Raw genomic sequence first — 14,147 nt, 5'->3', positions numbered from 1 at the left:
AGTTGTCGACTTACTTTTTGACCTTGCTGATACCTCCTGCTTTTATTTCTGGCCGGAACAAGGAGGGGTCTGTTTGGAGTGGCTTGTCGGCCACTGCCAACGCCATGTCTCTCCCTGTTAACCCCGTTTTTTTGCTTTCACGTCGCGTCTTTGACTACAGTAAACAGCACATTCGATTCGTCACTAATTCTCGGTGTCTAACTGTATGACTAGCTTGCTCCCCGATACTTTTCCAGATTTCAACCTATCAAGCCCGTCCTGGATTGACTTCAAATTATCCCCAATCATCTCCGGAGCCGGCGCAGGCACAACCACGCCACGCTCGAGGGCCAAGGGCAAGAAGTCCTCATAGATCATCTTACCAACCTCGTTCTGCTCTAGCGTGGCTCCCCATACAAATTTTGACTTGACTCCCCTCGTCCAAGCCTTGACGGTCATGGACGCCATCCAACGCGTCATGAAGACGATCCGAGAAGGAATCCCGGCGTCGACGTCGGGCGGGTTCGGGTAGCTAACCATTGAGAGGAAGCGGTTGCCTTGACTGCGGCCGAGGATCTCAACGCAGGCCTCGGCACCCCCGTCGCCGATGGACATGGCGCCCGCGACCGTCCTGTCGCGGCAGTGGTGCTGCACAATGTCCTCGACGGCCGTTTTGCTCCGATAGTCGTAGGCCGCCGTGGCGCCGAGCGACTTTACTAGGTCAAAGTTTCGTGGCGAGCAGGTCGTGACCACATCGTAGCCTGCTGCTTTTGCGAGCTGTGTTTTTGCCCCAAGGAACGAGTGTCAGCAATTGTGATTTTGGCTATGTTTTTTTGTGCCAAACTACGACCACGGTTGAGATCATCTCACCTGTATCGCGTTGCATCCGACGCTGGTCGAACCGCCCCAGACCACCAAAACCTCCTTCTTGCTGGGGACGTCGCTTCCAGACCCGCCAAGAGCAGCCTGGTCGACCATGGGATGTCTCAGACCAAGTTGGTCCTTCTGAAACAATCCGCAGGCGGCGGTCGACAGCCCCAACGGTAATACTACAGCCTTTTCGAGTGGGATTGACTGCGGAACGGGCAGGTCATTTTTTCCTGCAGAACCGTGTACATTTGGAATCCACACATTGACGACTGGTTGTGATGCTTCTCCATGCCAAGGGCGTGCCCGATCACCCTATCGCCGACTTTGAGGCGCGTCACGTTGGGGCCGACCTCAACCACCTGTTTCGATGCGTGTCAGTATTATTATTAGATATATGGGTACACATGACGATGCAAGATCGAAGTAGCTGCGCTTACGATACCAGCAACATCAGACCCCATCACAAAGGGGTACTTGACATGTCCGTACAGCAGATTCCCCAGGGCCTGCTTCAAGGCCTCGAGTGGGTTCAGAGCGACGGCGGAATTCTTGATGACTATTTGGTCTGGTCCGGGGCTTGTATATGGTGCATCGCGAACCACAAGCGGTCGTTTTTTGGCACCTTCTAGGTACGCAGCTTTGTTGGTGGGTGCCATTTTCAATGTGTAAATACTGACGTTTTAGTGCGGAATCTCTTTGTTATCCAGTCAGAACATGATGGACGAAAAGCCCGCCCATCAACATCCCAGGTCATGGGGTTAGTTTATGACTATTTATCCTTTTTCATTCGCAGGCGCATGTTTGGTATACAAAGGGGTGTTTTAACCCCGACGATTTCCTATTGCAGCACAGCTGTCGGGTCGGCTGGCGGAGATAACGCCAAGAATCAAGAAAGCGAAGAAAGTGATCCCTTTTTTTGACTAGCGCAAATGCATATATATCTGACAATATTACTATCGCTTTTGCGGGCCGAGCTTATGACGTTTACACCTTGAAAATCTGACCAATACTGACTGAAAAAAGGGCAAGTAGGTGCAAAATAACACGCATAACTCCAAGCTCAAGTATCCCAAACAAGGACTACCGTCTCCTCTTTAATCACCACCTTACTTGCTCAGACCCCATCTGTCCCAATCGACTTTACCTCACACAAATCAATCACCCCCGTCTCTCTGTCGCTTTTTCCACTCTCCCTCTTGACGTCCAGCTGACTGCCGCCACTACCCCTTGACGAAAACGACATCAGATCCTCTGATATGCTGCTGCTGTTAGACTCCCCTGCATGGCTAACGTTGCGGGCGCCCAGGAGACGGCCAGCGCCGGAAGGACGAGGAGGAATGCTGATAATTTCTGCAGCGAGGTCGGCTAAAATTTTCCCCTTTCAGATGATCGGCCAGCAGCTACCGTTGCTGAGGCCGAGCTTGGTGGAAAGATATACGAGGTAACCGTCTCGGGGCGGGAGAGCAACAATGGGACGGTCGAAGGGGCCCGGGATGAACAGCCGAGACCGATGTTTAACGTTCGGGCGGTCCCAGGAACTGTCAATCCCTAAATTCTATACTCTCGGCACCAACAAACTCTCAGCTAAAAAAAAGGGTCTTGGGTCCATGAACATACTAGGTGTGCTGAACGACGTGCCCCTTCAGCGATAACAAGACGCCACGCGGGCCGGATTGACCACCATCACGCCCATGTTCCCCAGGATTGGAGGGGAGCGGCAAATTGGCGCCTCCACCCGTTTTCCATGCATATCGATGGATTTCGAGGCGTAAAAATCTAGCTAGTGTTAGGGGCCAGAAAGGGCTGATAACGTCTTTTTTGATGCCTTATTCTTCATGTCTGGTTTGTGTCTTGTCGATTCACACACTCTACTAGCCTGGGTGGACGTAAGTGGACAATTGTTTGTATATCATTATAGCGTTGGGGGATTTCTAGGCTAAGGTATGTGGTCTAGACTAAGCAAGAATGTGTATGGGGTATTTGATGAAAATCGCAATGTACAAAAAAGGAAATGCAAATGCATATGCGTAACAAAGGTATATACAAGAAATGTGCGCATAAAAACTGTTTAAACCATCTGGCTCGACAATGGGATGTGAATAGAACACGCAGACTCGGTGCCCGGCAAGGCAATTATAGTCGGGTATTTCTACGCCTGGTTGACGCTCCACGGCTGCTCAGACTGTTTAGCCGGGACATACATACCACGAACCTGCTTGTTGCGGCGGTGCGTCTCGATGCAAGCGCGTACAAACAGTGTAAGGTGCGCAATACTAGGAACAGAACGACACAAGTCAGTCAAAGGTCACCACTTTTCACCGGGGGGGATTTCCTCCAAAGCCGCACGACTGATAACAAGGAGAGGCCGTTTAAGGATTCAGACCCACATCAACATGACCGCAAACACCAAAATAGCCATTTGGAACGAGAATGCCCGCTTCAGGGCAGCTTGAACCTCGGCATCTTCATTGTCGTAGTTGTAGCGCGATCCGTAGTACCTGTTGCTTCGGTACGGCTCTCTGTTGTAGCGGTCGAGCGACTGAACCTCGAGGCCGGCATACGTGGCGCCGACGATGTAGCCGAGCCAGAGGACCAGGTGCAGGCCGACGTGCGCACCCGGGTGGATTCCACGATCCTTGCGGACCGCGAGGGTGATGAACTCGGCTACCTGCCAAACAAAGGACAAAATGGCCTGTTCGTTTTCGTACAATATATCTTGTTAGTCTTTATGGTCGTCTTGTTTTCTCCCCTGTCGCATTTTTATAGGAATAGACTAGGAGGTTGGGGCGTAGAAACCCCAAAGGACTTACCGGCGGGATAATAAAGATAAAAGTCCAGAATGGCGAGTAGTAGTAATAATAAGAAGAAGCAAAAGCATATCTGGTGCTGTTCAGGTTGCCGGCAGCAACGCCAATGATGATTATATCCATAAGGATAATGGCGATGCCGATAGCACTCTTGAACAGGAATGATTTCTTGCTCGAAACCACCTTGCTAAGAATGGGCTGGCCCGCGTTGTTGTATGCGTTGTTGTCCATTTTTATCGGCTGCTTGCTGATGATTCGGTGTGAAGACGATTACTGATTGTAGTATCTCTCCCTGTATGTCTGTCTGATGGCAGGTAAAATAAATGCAGAGAATGTGTTTGCGAGTGCTAATTAATGGTAATGTAATCACGAAGATATGTCTGATACTGTGAATAAGCTTGATTCCCAGACCGATTGTTGTGGATGCCAGGGCATAGCGGATTCTTATACACCAACCCATCTACAGTTTCTTACCGCCGCCTTCCCCCCAGGCAACATCCAAAATCGGTATTTGCAAAACCAAAATGACATGGAAGAGGGAGCGGCCCCGAAATCTCACCTCACCCGCCAAGAACAACACAGCCAGATGGGGTTTTTTTTTAAGGTGGCTCAATTTCCTGAATAGCCGCCTCAGGATTGGTTGACTTTGTTTGGAAATCCGACCCCCCCATAAGGTGAGATCTGACAGGAGGTGGATTGCTATTTCTTGTGGCTGATGCAATTGGATCGTTAAACGGTTTGCCAGCGTTACGACCGGATGGCTTAGCTCGCAGAGATTTGCGCTTTGCCAAGGCTGTCCTTTCGGGTCCGACAGGCCGCTGCGCTGTCGGTCAAGAGTGCTTGCTGCGCCTTGTTGGGCAACTTTGCCTTGCAGACTTGGCTCTGCATTTGATAGGGTCAACCTGTGGCTACAGAGTATACCGGTACTGGAACTGGGCACGGTAACACAACTCGTGACCGAACACCCCGTTCCAAGACATTTTGATTTAGGCACCCAAATATAGAATTTTAGACGTCGCACAGGAGAAGAAGAAAAACCTTCGTCATCTGTGTCTTGCGTAGGGTCAGTTCCAAGCAAGATAGTCAAAATTGACCAGTCCTCTGATCCACAAAATCGTCGTACCATAGGTGTTTTCGCGAATCTGCAGCGAGGCAATAAGGCGACAATTTCCCATTTCGGGCAATTTTTCTCTTATGTTTGCTAAGCTGGAAAACTTTCATACCAAGACGATACGAAAAAAAGGCCTCCGAAGAAGCCCAAAAAAAGTAACTTTCTCCCCAGGCCACACCTATTCGCGCTGTAGCACCACCATAAGTCCCATGATTCCCAGCATCGCAGTCTTCATCCAAGGGTGCTCCGAAAGCATGATGGTAACGTAGCCGACAAACGGTATGTACGCCACGACGCTGCCAATGATGTCTTTCCTCTCGAGGTAGTCCTGGTCCTTGGCGTACAGCTCCGTGTCGTCTGCCGCGTTGTTGTCGCCCTTGGTGAGGAGCTTGGCTTTGGGGCTGAAGCGAATGACACGGGTTCGTAAAAATCAGCCATCGAGCGATTTCGTTGCGGCAAAGGTTACAATCCTGTCGCGACCCAATTGGGAGGGTGGCAAAATTTTATATCAAGGAAGAAAGAGCACTCACCCTGCGCCAAACTTCCTCACGATCCTGTGCACAATCGGTATGTCCTTGCCCTTGACGTTGTAGACCACAATCTCGCCCACGTCCGTCTCTTGAACTATATTCCTGTTCCAGAGGAAGAGTAAATCACCACGCTGGAAAGCAGGCTCCATGGACCCCGAGAGGACCACGACGATTGGCGAAGGGGAGTCTGTCGCGACAGAGAGGCCCTTCCACATCTGCATCGTTTGTTTTGTCAGCCCCGTTTCCCTTGTTATACGGCGCTTGAAGCGCGCCCTGGAGAGCTTCCAAGATCGGGATCGGCTTGAAGTCTTTTTCATGCGCGCATGAAGTTGAGACCAGAGCCTATTGCTTTTGTATGAAAAATGTCGCGTACCATGAATGCTGTCGACAGAATCAGGGCAAAGTTGAGCAGCTGCGTGGCCGCTTGCCTCGGGTTCCCTAATGAGGACAACATGGCTGGTGACGCGGTAGGCGGGCCAAAAGAAGGTAAAATTCGCAGTCGCGCAGTATCGCAGTGATCGGGTTCCTGGTGGAGAGGAAGAATAAGAGCAGGCGCGTGGGTGTTGCGGTGACAATGGGCGATGTGTTCTTGACGATTTGGCTTTGGTGTTGAAGAATAATTAAAGGTACACATAGCTGTTTCTGCTAAGGCTAGGCTGTCCCCAAAATAGTGGGGCAAGGGACCGAGTCGTTCCTCAAGAGTGGATCTGACCACCTAGTCAATCCTCCCTACGAAATGGTCCTGTCTGTACTTCCCGCAACCCCAACCCTGGCGCAATAAGAAAGGTTGAGGTGCCACTGCTATCCGTCAAACTGTCACATCTTCCACAATTGACTGTCGCCAAAGTCGGCATGCCACCAACACAATCTTATTTCACAACACAAGTTACACCGTGAATCCAGTCAAAACACCGACTCAAATCACTCGCTCCACGTGACCTCCAAGCCACCAAACTCCACATCCAACTCCTCCGTCGACCCCTTCGGCCTGGCAGCATAGGCCTCGACCTTGAGCTCCCAGTCCTTCATATCATCGGCAAAGACCCAGCAGATCTCCCTGAGCGTCTTCTTGACGCCGTCGGCTCCGACGCCGTAAACCCAAAGGCTGACGCCGTTCTCGTCGCCCTCCTTTTGCAGGAATATCGTCGCGTCCACCGTCTTGCCGTCTGGCTTCAAGGCCACAGGGCTGATCGACCAGTCGGCCCACCTGTCGGTCGCCACCGTGCCCAGCAGCGGCGTGCCGTTCAGCATCTCCACGCCCGACTTGACCCACTTCTTGGGCGAGGTGCTGTTCCCCTGGCCCTCCGGCGGGGTGAAGGACAGCACGACGCCGCCCTGGTCGTACTGCTCCGTCGGCTTAAAGGTGAAGCTCACCTGCGCCGACTTGAACTTGGAGAGCGGGGCGGTGGTTTTGGTGCCGGCGGGTGCATGGGTCGGGGCTGTTCAAATGAGAGACAAGAGGATTTTTGTTAGTCATGAATGAAAAACCCCTTGATTTTGTCTTTTATTTTTGATGGCTGCAAGAACAGGACATGACAAAAAGGGGAAATCGTTGCATCTTACCGTTGTAAACGTCCGTGGTGGGCGGTTTGCGCCAGATGTCGGTGCCAGGCGCCGCCTTGATGTTGAATGAGCTCATGATTGAGTATCTTTGATGTGAGTGGGGGTTTGCACTGCAAAGCACAAGAACGTTTGCGAATGCTACAATGAGAATTGACCTTGAGAGAAATGATAGCATGTTTGATATTTGGAACAAGGCAAGAAAAGAAAAACAAAATGAGGATGGGCCCGCGCCTGCATCTTTATACCCTTCAGACGATAGACAAATAGCCGTATAGGCGCACTTGCTCGCCCGTATCCAGGCTTGATCGTTCGTTCATACAGTCCATCCACCCTTTTGCAACTGCGGGGTATGTCAAATACTTGGTAGTATTCAGTAACCCACCGGCACCCTTGAGGCCCCAAAGCCCATCAATTGATCGCGAGAATAATGCCACGTTGCGCAGTCACGCCAAATCAAATTGAATATTGTAATGGAAACGCCATAAAAACAAGAACACGATTCCATCCTGCATGCCTCGAAACCCGCATCATCTTCATGGTGCGTATTCATCCAGGTAGGGAGGAGTCTAGCTGCCTCTAGATGGCGGAGTTTCCTTAAAGGGGAATAGGGCGTCCCACTCTTCTCGGGTGAACTCTGGGAAGACTTCGGATCACGGAGCTGCGGGACGGTTTGCCGCCCCACGGACAAAGAGAGGGGTTGGTATGGACTGAAATCAAAAGGAGCAATAAGACACCCAAGGTGAGCCTATATTATATCATACCTTGTAAAAATACCGCTTTGGTCACGCATATCCATTCTTGGCACAATTTGGTGAGGTGGCCGAATCTCCCATTACCTCAAAACCCTTCAAGCGGAGGGCATCAAAGAACCTCGCGCGGGGCGTTGTCATGTTTCTCCCCCTACACACCCTCTAGGGATGGTAAGGGGGAATACAAGCCCGTCTGATGAGCAGCTCTATCGCAATCTATCGTAAGTCTCATCAAATCGTCATGTCAAATGAAGTCGAGAAAAATTATGCCCGCGCTAGGCAGCTCCATGCGAAAATAAGGAAAGCCCCTGGATCTTCCCCGTCATCTCCAACAAAAAGGTCAGCTCTTCCCATTTGCTCCTTCCTTCCTTCTCACAATCTGCTTCCTCCTTCCAATGGTTTTGACAAAGGGAATTGGTACAGAAAGAGTGGTGATTTGTTTTTGGGATTTTCGATGGGTGCGGAAAGGAGACAAAAGTAGGTATGTCGTTATTTTCTTATTGAGAAGACTTGGGAGACTGGTATTCTTGACGGGGATCCCCAGGGATCACTACCATTCCCATTATTCCATCCTCTCATCCTCTCATCCCGTTTTCCTTCCTCATCACCGAAAGTCCCCTCGAGTGGAGTTTGTTGTCAATCTCGTCGTTCCAGCCCTCTCTCTCTGAGAGAGGGGCGAAGAGTAGAAACCAAATAAAGAGAAGAGTATCCTTAACCAGCAGACGCCGTCGAGAAAGAAAAAACAAAGCAACGCCAAATGTGCTTGTACTTTTTTTTGGTCTTTGGTCGTTGGGATTTTTTTTTGTTTTGTTTTGTTTTTGTTGTTTGGGGTGATCAAGATGGTTGAACACGCCGGGCATGTGTTGTCGCAAGACAAGAAGAGCTCCAAAAAAGTTGCTCCAGGATAAAAGCATCCGTCAACCCTCGCTCTCGACTCTCCTCTCCCAAACCTGAACTGGAAAACAAACACCCAAAAACTGAACAGGCGTAGAGAAGAAGCGTACTAGCAAAGTCAGGAATGAAAAATCCACAACGGGGTATCATTAGGCGGAACAGCAAAAAAAAACAAGAAAATGCACGCAGGACAAGAGATCAAGAAAAAGAAAGCCATCCAAGAAGGTAGAGGGGGTAATGGGCTAGGGGTAATTTCCGACAGGATCACCAGGGCTGGGTGTTTTGATCCGTACCTGTCTGGTCGGACGGGGTTCTGTTGCTTGACACACCTCCCTCGATTAATTGCCCATGTTATGTTTCCCCTCTCACCCCCCCCCCCCCTTTCTGAATGGTTCATCGTGAAAATGACTGGGTCGGCCAACCTCGATTTGAAGAAGTGAAGAATGACTTTTGAAATGTCCTTGTGGCAATAAATTGCAGCAAAAACAAAGGCATCTCCCAAATGGTGTTTCCAATCTGATGAACCATACTTTTGGGGGAGCTGCAAGCGAGTAAGGAAACAAAGCAAAAAAGCAAAACAAGGAGAGAAACGCCAAAGAACGCCCAAACAAACCAAGATTGGGGGAGGGATCGCCCGAGGCGAAACTGACCAGAACCTAGGCTCAAAAAATCCTCGGTTGTCCCGTAAACGCAAAGCTCGCTTCTCAATCTGCTGCTATGTCCCAGGTGTGTTCCTGGAATCGGTTCAAACGCCAAGGGAAAAGTCCCGCAGGACCTGATTTGGCCAGACCACGCCGATTCCGCCCATCTCCGCAGGAAACTGGACGGGAATCAGTCAAGCAAACCCTTTCAGATCAGCCTCGGGGATCCGGCGTTGCCGTCCTCGATGACCTCGTCGAGGTGGTTGCACATGGCGACAAACAGGTCAAAAAACATCTTGGAGCCCTCTCCACCGCGCTCCATCTCGGCCTGCATGGTGCCGCTCCGTTTGAAAGTGCGCCTGCATCGGATGATGAGCGCAAGGTAGTGGGCGCGCAGGCGGCTGTCCGAGTCGGGCGTGTGCGCGTAGCAGTACCGGGCTGACCTGAGTATGGTGCCGACGTCGATGCCGGACTGGAGGCCCTGCTTGCGCAGAGCCAACCGCTGGAGCTCCTCAAGCCCGTACCGCCCTGCCGCGCAGTATATGGCCGTGTCGCGCAGCACGTGTTGTCCTTCGCCGGCCACGTAGACGGTCGCCTCGACTGGTTGGTAGCTGTTGCCACCGCCGCTCGCGCGGCCACCTCGGTTGTTTTCGTTGGGGTTGGGGGAAGTTTGCGGTGTGGTTCGGCGTGATGTTGTTGCGTTGGAGTCCTCGAGTTCCCAAGAGTTTCGGTGCTTGTTGTGAAGCAAGCGCGGATAGTAGTCGCCCTTGTAGAGGTACTCCAGCACGCCGGAAAACACTTCCGGCTCCTCCTCCGGTAAAGAAATTCTTTTGCTCTGCGCCTCAAGGTACTGACCTCTGCAAAGCTCCTCGAAGAAAGGGCTCTGGCTGAGGACATCCTCGTGCGCCGCAAAGAGTCGTCCTTCCTCGCCCACGGCTAGCGTGACGATGGGTGAGGGGGCGAGGGACTTGGCGCTAGCGCGCGCAGGTTCCTCTTTCTTGGTTGAGAACGACCTTTGTAGTTTCGACAGCTTCTGTTGGTCTCGTCCTGAGCTCGAACCACCGCCACCGGCACCTCCTTTCCTCGTCAACCTCGACGACTTGTCCACGCGATGTTGCGTGTCCATGCCGCCGCTGGCTCCGGCGTCTTTGGACCGGAAAGAGCGCTTGAACATCCTGAAGAGCGTCGCGGGAATATCTGCGAGGTAAAGTTTGTATTTGATCGGAATCTAGGTTGTAACCGGGTTGAATCAGTATTCGAAGCTCGTGTCGAACGAGATGGGGCGAATCGGTAGATCAAAACGAGTCGATGGGGGGAAATCCCCTGTCGCGGTTCGATTGATCGACTAATATCGTGTTTTTATTGTAGAGAGCGACGAAACGAGCGAAAACAGAATATCAAGGAGAAAGAGGCCTGAAGAGGCAAAACAAATGAGTGAGTGTGACGCACAAAAAAAGAAAGATTGACTGGGGCCCGTGGAGGATTATCGTCAGAGGGGAACTTGAACGAATGGCTGAGATATCCTATAACCTTGGCAGCCCGTGTGGTTTTTGCGTGTAAGGAGGGAAGAGGGAAATCGGGAAGGCGAAGTTGGGGGCAGGGGCTGTATTTATTGCTTCGCGGGGTTTTTGGGCTTGGCCGATTGGATGCCTAGGAACTTTGTTTGCGATAGGCGCCCTATTGGTGGTACTGACGTTGTGTGGGGGGTCGGAGCATCAATCACATTCAAGGATCCATCCAAGCCCTCCAGTCGCCCTTGTCCCTGCCCGACAAAGTCGCCAATCGAGCCAAGCCGCTTGAACCGTTGTTTTCAATTCATGCCGATGTCAACGACCATCTCCCGCGCCGAACGGGTTTCTTTTCCGACGGTCTGGATCGCGAAATCTCTAACAACGTTCATCACCACAGTCGCTGCTTTCGAGTGACTTTCCATTGCCCCGCCATCTATCTTCTGGAGAAGTAAAGTTAGTGAGTGCCGCTACAGAACGTTAACCAGAGAGGCCTCCGTCGGGCAGCAAACTAGACCCAAGGTACCTCACAGTAGTTTTCGACGTTGATAGGTACCTCGGTACCTACACTCAAGTACCTTCACTTGTCCAGTTTTTTTTTTCGGTCAGTTATCCGAGTCTTGGCCTCACCGCAACACGCTTACAAATGGCAGCGTGAGTCTCTATCGTGTACAAGACTGATTTGCTGCCTCATCTCCGGCTCACCTTGGTACCTCGCAGGCTTGGCATCATGCCTAGAACCCGCAAGCCTGAATTGAATTGTGACAAATTCGATGGTGCCTGAAAGCAATCGAAATGAAGCTGCTTGACCGCCTCGTCATGGGAAGTTTCCATGACGAACAGCACTCACCAATTGCGGGGTTCTCGATACATGGAGTTTCGTATCTTGTTGCCCACGTCCCACTGTCACCTATGTAAATAGTTGCAGTGGCAGTGTAAAGGTCTTGTAGAAACAGGTTTGCCATCAATTACTGAACAGTTAACAAATACAGTCCACGCACTTCGTCCAAGGTAAATATGTGATTGCACCAAACTAATTTAGTTTAGAAGTACATTCAATCGGGTTTCCTTCCCTTCGTTCTCTCATGGTTTACAACTGCTTATCTTCGAATTTGTGGGTTTGACTTGATATCATAGACATGTTCTGTTGTCTTGCAAGCCAAGTGCGTCATAGTCTTCTGACCGCCCACCACGTACCTCAAATTATGCTTGGGCAGACAGTAATCTAAAAACAACAACAGTACAACACCAATCTGAGTTTCCATGTGTCATGTGTTCAACTCATTGCAGTCTTGTCAATTCAAATGATTGTGTTGACGTGCCCAACCTTATCTCACCAATGTTCTGTCAACAACTCCACACGCACGCACACACACACACTCTCTCTCGGGTTCGCGGTTAGCTATAGTTCTGCAAAAGCTTGGCAGACGGGGAATGCAGCGAGTCTTTGTTGACGACAAGTTTGGCCTGGCCTAGTATCGAAGCTTCTTGATGATTGCCTCGCGGAAGCTGATGAGGGCATGCATGACTGAGAACACTGCACCGTAAACAAGAGAGATGTCAGCAAACTCTATAAACCTGGCATTTTCAGGAATACATACTGCCAGAAGCAAGACCAGCAAAACTAGAGACCGCTAACACGGTGTTGGATGCCAGCCTCGGTGGGTCGAAGACTAAGAAAGGATCATGGCCGGTAATAGACATTCCAATATATGCCCAAACGAGGTAAACCATCGCGAACAGATTTACGGCCTGGATGTGAGTCGAGAGTGGCTGTGGACACTTCCTTAGTCACATGCACAAGGGATTGTTGGGATATCTGCCGACAGAACCTACGATTTGTGGTTTGATGCTGTTGAGGAAGAGAATCTCGAGTAAGGCGACCACCGAAGGTAGAACGAACAGGGAAATCAAGGCAAGATTCCTGAGCATGTTGTCGTCGATCACAATGACCCTGTGACCATCATCTAGTCGAGAATAACACATGTCAATGACTCTGAACTAATGGTGTATAACAATAATGCGGTAGACTGCTTACTATTTCCATTATTGCCGTTGCCTGGCTTATCTTTGTCACCAGGGGAGGAGCCCTCGGACTGCTTCTCATTTTTCCCAATCCCGTGACCATATGGTGCCAAGACAGTCACGTATATGAACGTGTTCATGAAAGCAGCAACATGCGAAATGGTAAAAAAGAGACTGAAGAACAGACTTTTGGGCGAGTTCGGTCGTTGCTCCGGGGGTGCTGCAGCATTCAGAAGCTTGGCCTTGATACCGGAGTAGCCCTGGCCACCGTTGGGGTAGTGAAAGTGCATAAACGTCCAGCCGAACACCATGCACTGATAAAGAGTCATCATGAAGAGGGTGATGCTGGAGAACTGGAAAAGACTTTGCAGAAGCGAATGATTGTACTCATCTTGTTCGTCCCTGTGATGAGTGCGAATGTGAAGCTTGTGATACAATACAATGCAACTTGCTCCTGTGAGCAGCAAGACAAGCAATCCCCGAATGTAGCAAAGTACATTCTGCATCAGATATGGCCATGGTGAATGTGCTGTTCGGAGAAAGATAGGAACACGATCTTCCTCGACACCGTTGACACCGTTGGGGTCTGGTAGATGATCGATCTCAGGGCTGCTAGATCGTTCGAGCAGAGGGGATGTCTCGGACGAGGACGACATGGCTGCCAGATGTCTAAGCACCAAAGTGCGTACCTGGGTATTTAGATGAGTATGTCGTCGTGTAGTAGAACCAAAGGAATATGAAGCCAGCAGCTTGCTTGTCTCAGTACGCCGAAGCTAGAGAATCTCAGTGACAGAAACAAGTGAACAAAGGCCATGTAACTGCTATCTCCCGCATATCAGAGGGAAGCCTAGAGGTTTTGCCTGTAAAATAGATGAACGAGTTTTCAATTTCCACGTCTCAAGAGAAGAGAACAGTAGGTCGATCCTCAGGCGCAATGGAGAATGATTGGCCATGCACAGCAGAGAAGGAAGCTGCTGATGTAAATCGAATATTGTCAACATACTGCAGGCACTGGTCATTTGCAAAGAGCCTTGAGGTCCGAAGTTCCTGCCTTTTGCGTGCGGACGAAGAGCCTTTTTTTCGTTCAACAGCCATAAAGTTGATCAGCTGTTTCTCACTAAAGTGATAGAGGCAGTAGGTACGCGTTCTGAGAAGGATACTACTATTGAGTTTCCTAGTGGCATTTCACCCATGGCACGGTCGAAGCATTAACGTTGCCAAGCGCGACACAAAAACCGAAATTCAAGGCGCAAGACAGTTCTCACGACAATGGGTAAGAAGAAATGGCTGGAGGAAGAATACGAGGGCTGATACCTAAGACTTGGGCGACGGTGGACACGACTGTGAGGAAATTCTATTTTTTCCATTGCAGATCGAACATCTTTCAGACCATGCCACGACTCGAACTTCTGCAGTTAAGGTAACGAGCAAGTGACACACGTGACTTTCACCCCGCCTAGCTCCCATCCA

At 50.6% G+C, this 14,147-nt stretch overlaps 6 protein-coding genes across 6 annotated transcripts; all 6 read right to left on the bottom strand.

The window, feature by feature from the left end:
- Positions 1-183: 183 nt before the first annotated feature.
- Positions 184-1,505, bottom strand: MGG_11663 (zinc-binding oxidoreductase CipB; the record flags this gene model as incomplete). Its single annotated transcript, XM_003718978.1, has 4 exons — positions 184-756; positions 850-1,035; positions 1,089-1,208; positions 1,287-1,505. The coding sequence occupies 4 exons, from the start codon at positions 1,503-1,505 to the stop codon at positions 184-186; spliced, it is 1,098 nt and encodes a 365-aa protein (XP_003719026.1).
- Positions 1,506-2,740: 1,235 nt separating this feature from the next.
- Positions 2,741-4,122, bottom strand: MGG_00112 (uncharacterized protein). Its single transcript, XM_003718977.1, has 3 exons — positions 3,660-4,122; positions 3,237-3,541; positions 2,741-3,122 (listed from the first exon to the last, which is right to left on the bottom strand). The coding sequence occupies exons 1-3, from the start codon at positions 3,885-3,887 to the stop codon at positions 2,999-3,001; spliced, it is 657 nt and encodes a 218-aa protein (XP_003719025.1). The 5' UTR covers positions 3,888-4,122; the 3' UTR covers positions 2,741-2,998.
- A 669-nt stretch (positions 4,123-4,791) lies between these two features.
- Positions 4,792-5,903, bottom strand: MGG_17533 (signal peptidase I). The gene is made up of 3 exons (XM_003718976.1): positions 5,671-5,903; positions 5,298-5,512; positions 4,792-5,168 (listed from the first exon to the last, which is right to left on the bottom strand). Exons 1-3 carry the CDS (start codon positions 5,749-5,751, stop codon positions 4,946-4,948), a joined length of 519 nt encoding a protein of 172 aa, XP_003719024.1. The 5' UTR covers positions 5,752-5,903; the 3' UTR covers positions 4,792-4,945.
- MGG_17532 (uncharacterized protein) lies at positions 5,811-7,585 on the bottom strand. Its single transcript, XM_003718975.1, has 2 exons — positions 6,861-7,585; positions 5,811-6,736 (listed from the first exon to the last, which is right to left on the bottom strand). The coding sequence occupies exons 1-2, from the start codon at positions 7,033-7,035 to the stop codon at positions 6,219-6,221; spliced, it is 693 nt and encodes a 230-aa protein (XP_003719023.1). The 5' UTR covers positions 7,036-7,585; the 3' UTR covers positions 5,811-6,218.
- Positions 7,531-10,750, bottom strand: MGG_17531 (uncharacterized protein). The gene has a single exon (XM_003718974.1). It carries the CDS (start codon positions 10,316-10,318, stop codon positions 9,353-9,355), a length of 966 nt encoding a protein of 321 aa, XP_003719022.1. The 5' UTR covers positions 10,319-10,750; the 3' UTR covers positions 7,531-9,352.
- A 793-nt stretch (positions 10,751-11,543) lies between these two features.
- On the bottom strand, positions 11,544-13,333 carry MGG_00116 (uncharacterized protein; the record flags this gene model as incomplete). Its single annotated transcript, XM_003718973.1, has 5 exons — positions 11,544-12,189; positions 12,254-12,425; positions 12,489-12,619; positions 12,691-13,030; positions 13,175-13,333. The coding sequence occupies 5 exons, from the start codon at positions 13,331-13,333 to the stop codon at positions 12,125-12,127; spliced, it is 867 nt and encodes a 288-aa protein (XP_003719021.1). The 3' UTR covers positions 11,544-12,124.
- Between the last annotated feature and the right edge of the window lie 814 nt (positions 13,334-14,147).

This window comes from Pyricularia oryzae, chromosome 5 (genome assembly GCF_000002495.2).
Source record: "Pyricularia oryzae 70-15 chromosome 5, whole genome shotgun sequence".
NCBI classification, from domain to species: Eukaryota; Fungi; Ascomycota; class Sordariomycetes; order Magnaporthales; family Pyriculariaceae; genus Pyricularia; species Pyricularia oryzae.
This window is presented reverse-complemented; position numbering and strand designations above follow the sequence as displayed.

Coding starts and splice junctions, on each gene's coding strand:
- MGG_00112 (XM_003718977.1), bottom strand. CDS start 3,887: ATGGACAACAACGCATACAACAACGCGGGCCAGCCCATTCTTAGCAAG. Junction 3,542..3,659: donor TTATCTTTATTATCCCGCCG/GTAAGTCCTTTG, acceptor GAAAACGAACAG/GCCATTTTGTCCTTTGTTTG. Junction 3,123..3,236: donor GTGTTTGCGGTCATGTTGAT/GTGGGTCTGAAT, acceptor TTCTGTTCCTAG/TATTGCGCACCTTACACTGT.
- MGG_17533 (XM_003718976.1), bottom strand. CDS start 5,751: ATGTTGTCCTCATTAGGGAACCCGAGGCAAGCGGCCACGCAGCTGCTC. Junction 5,513..5,670: donor TTCTGTCGACAGCATTCATG/GTACGCGACATT, acceptor CAAACGATGCAG/ATGTGGAAGGGCCTCTCTGT. Junction 5,169..5,297: donor GTGAGGAAGTTTGGCGCAGG/GTGAGTGCTCTT, acceptor CATTCGCTTCAG/CCCCAAAGCCAAGCTCCTCA.
- MGG_17532 (XM_003718975.1), bottom strand. CDS start 7,035: ATGCTATCATTTCTCTCAAGGTCAATTCTCATTGTAGCATTCGCAAAC. Junction 6,737..6,860: donor CACCACGGACGTTTACAACG/GTAAGATGCAAC, acceptor TCATTTGAACAG/CCCCGACCCATGCACCCGCC.
- MGG_17531 (XM_003718974.1), bottom strand. CDS start 10,318: ATGTTCAAGCGCTCTTTCCGGTCCAAAGACGCCGGAGCCAGCGGCGGC.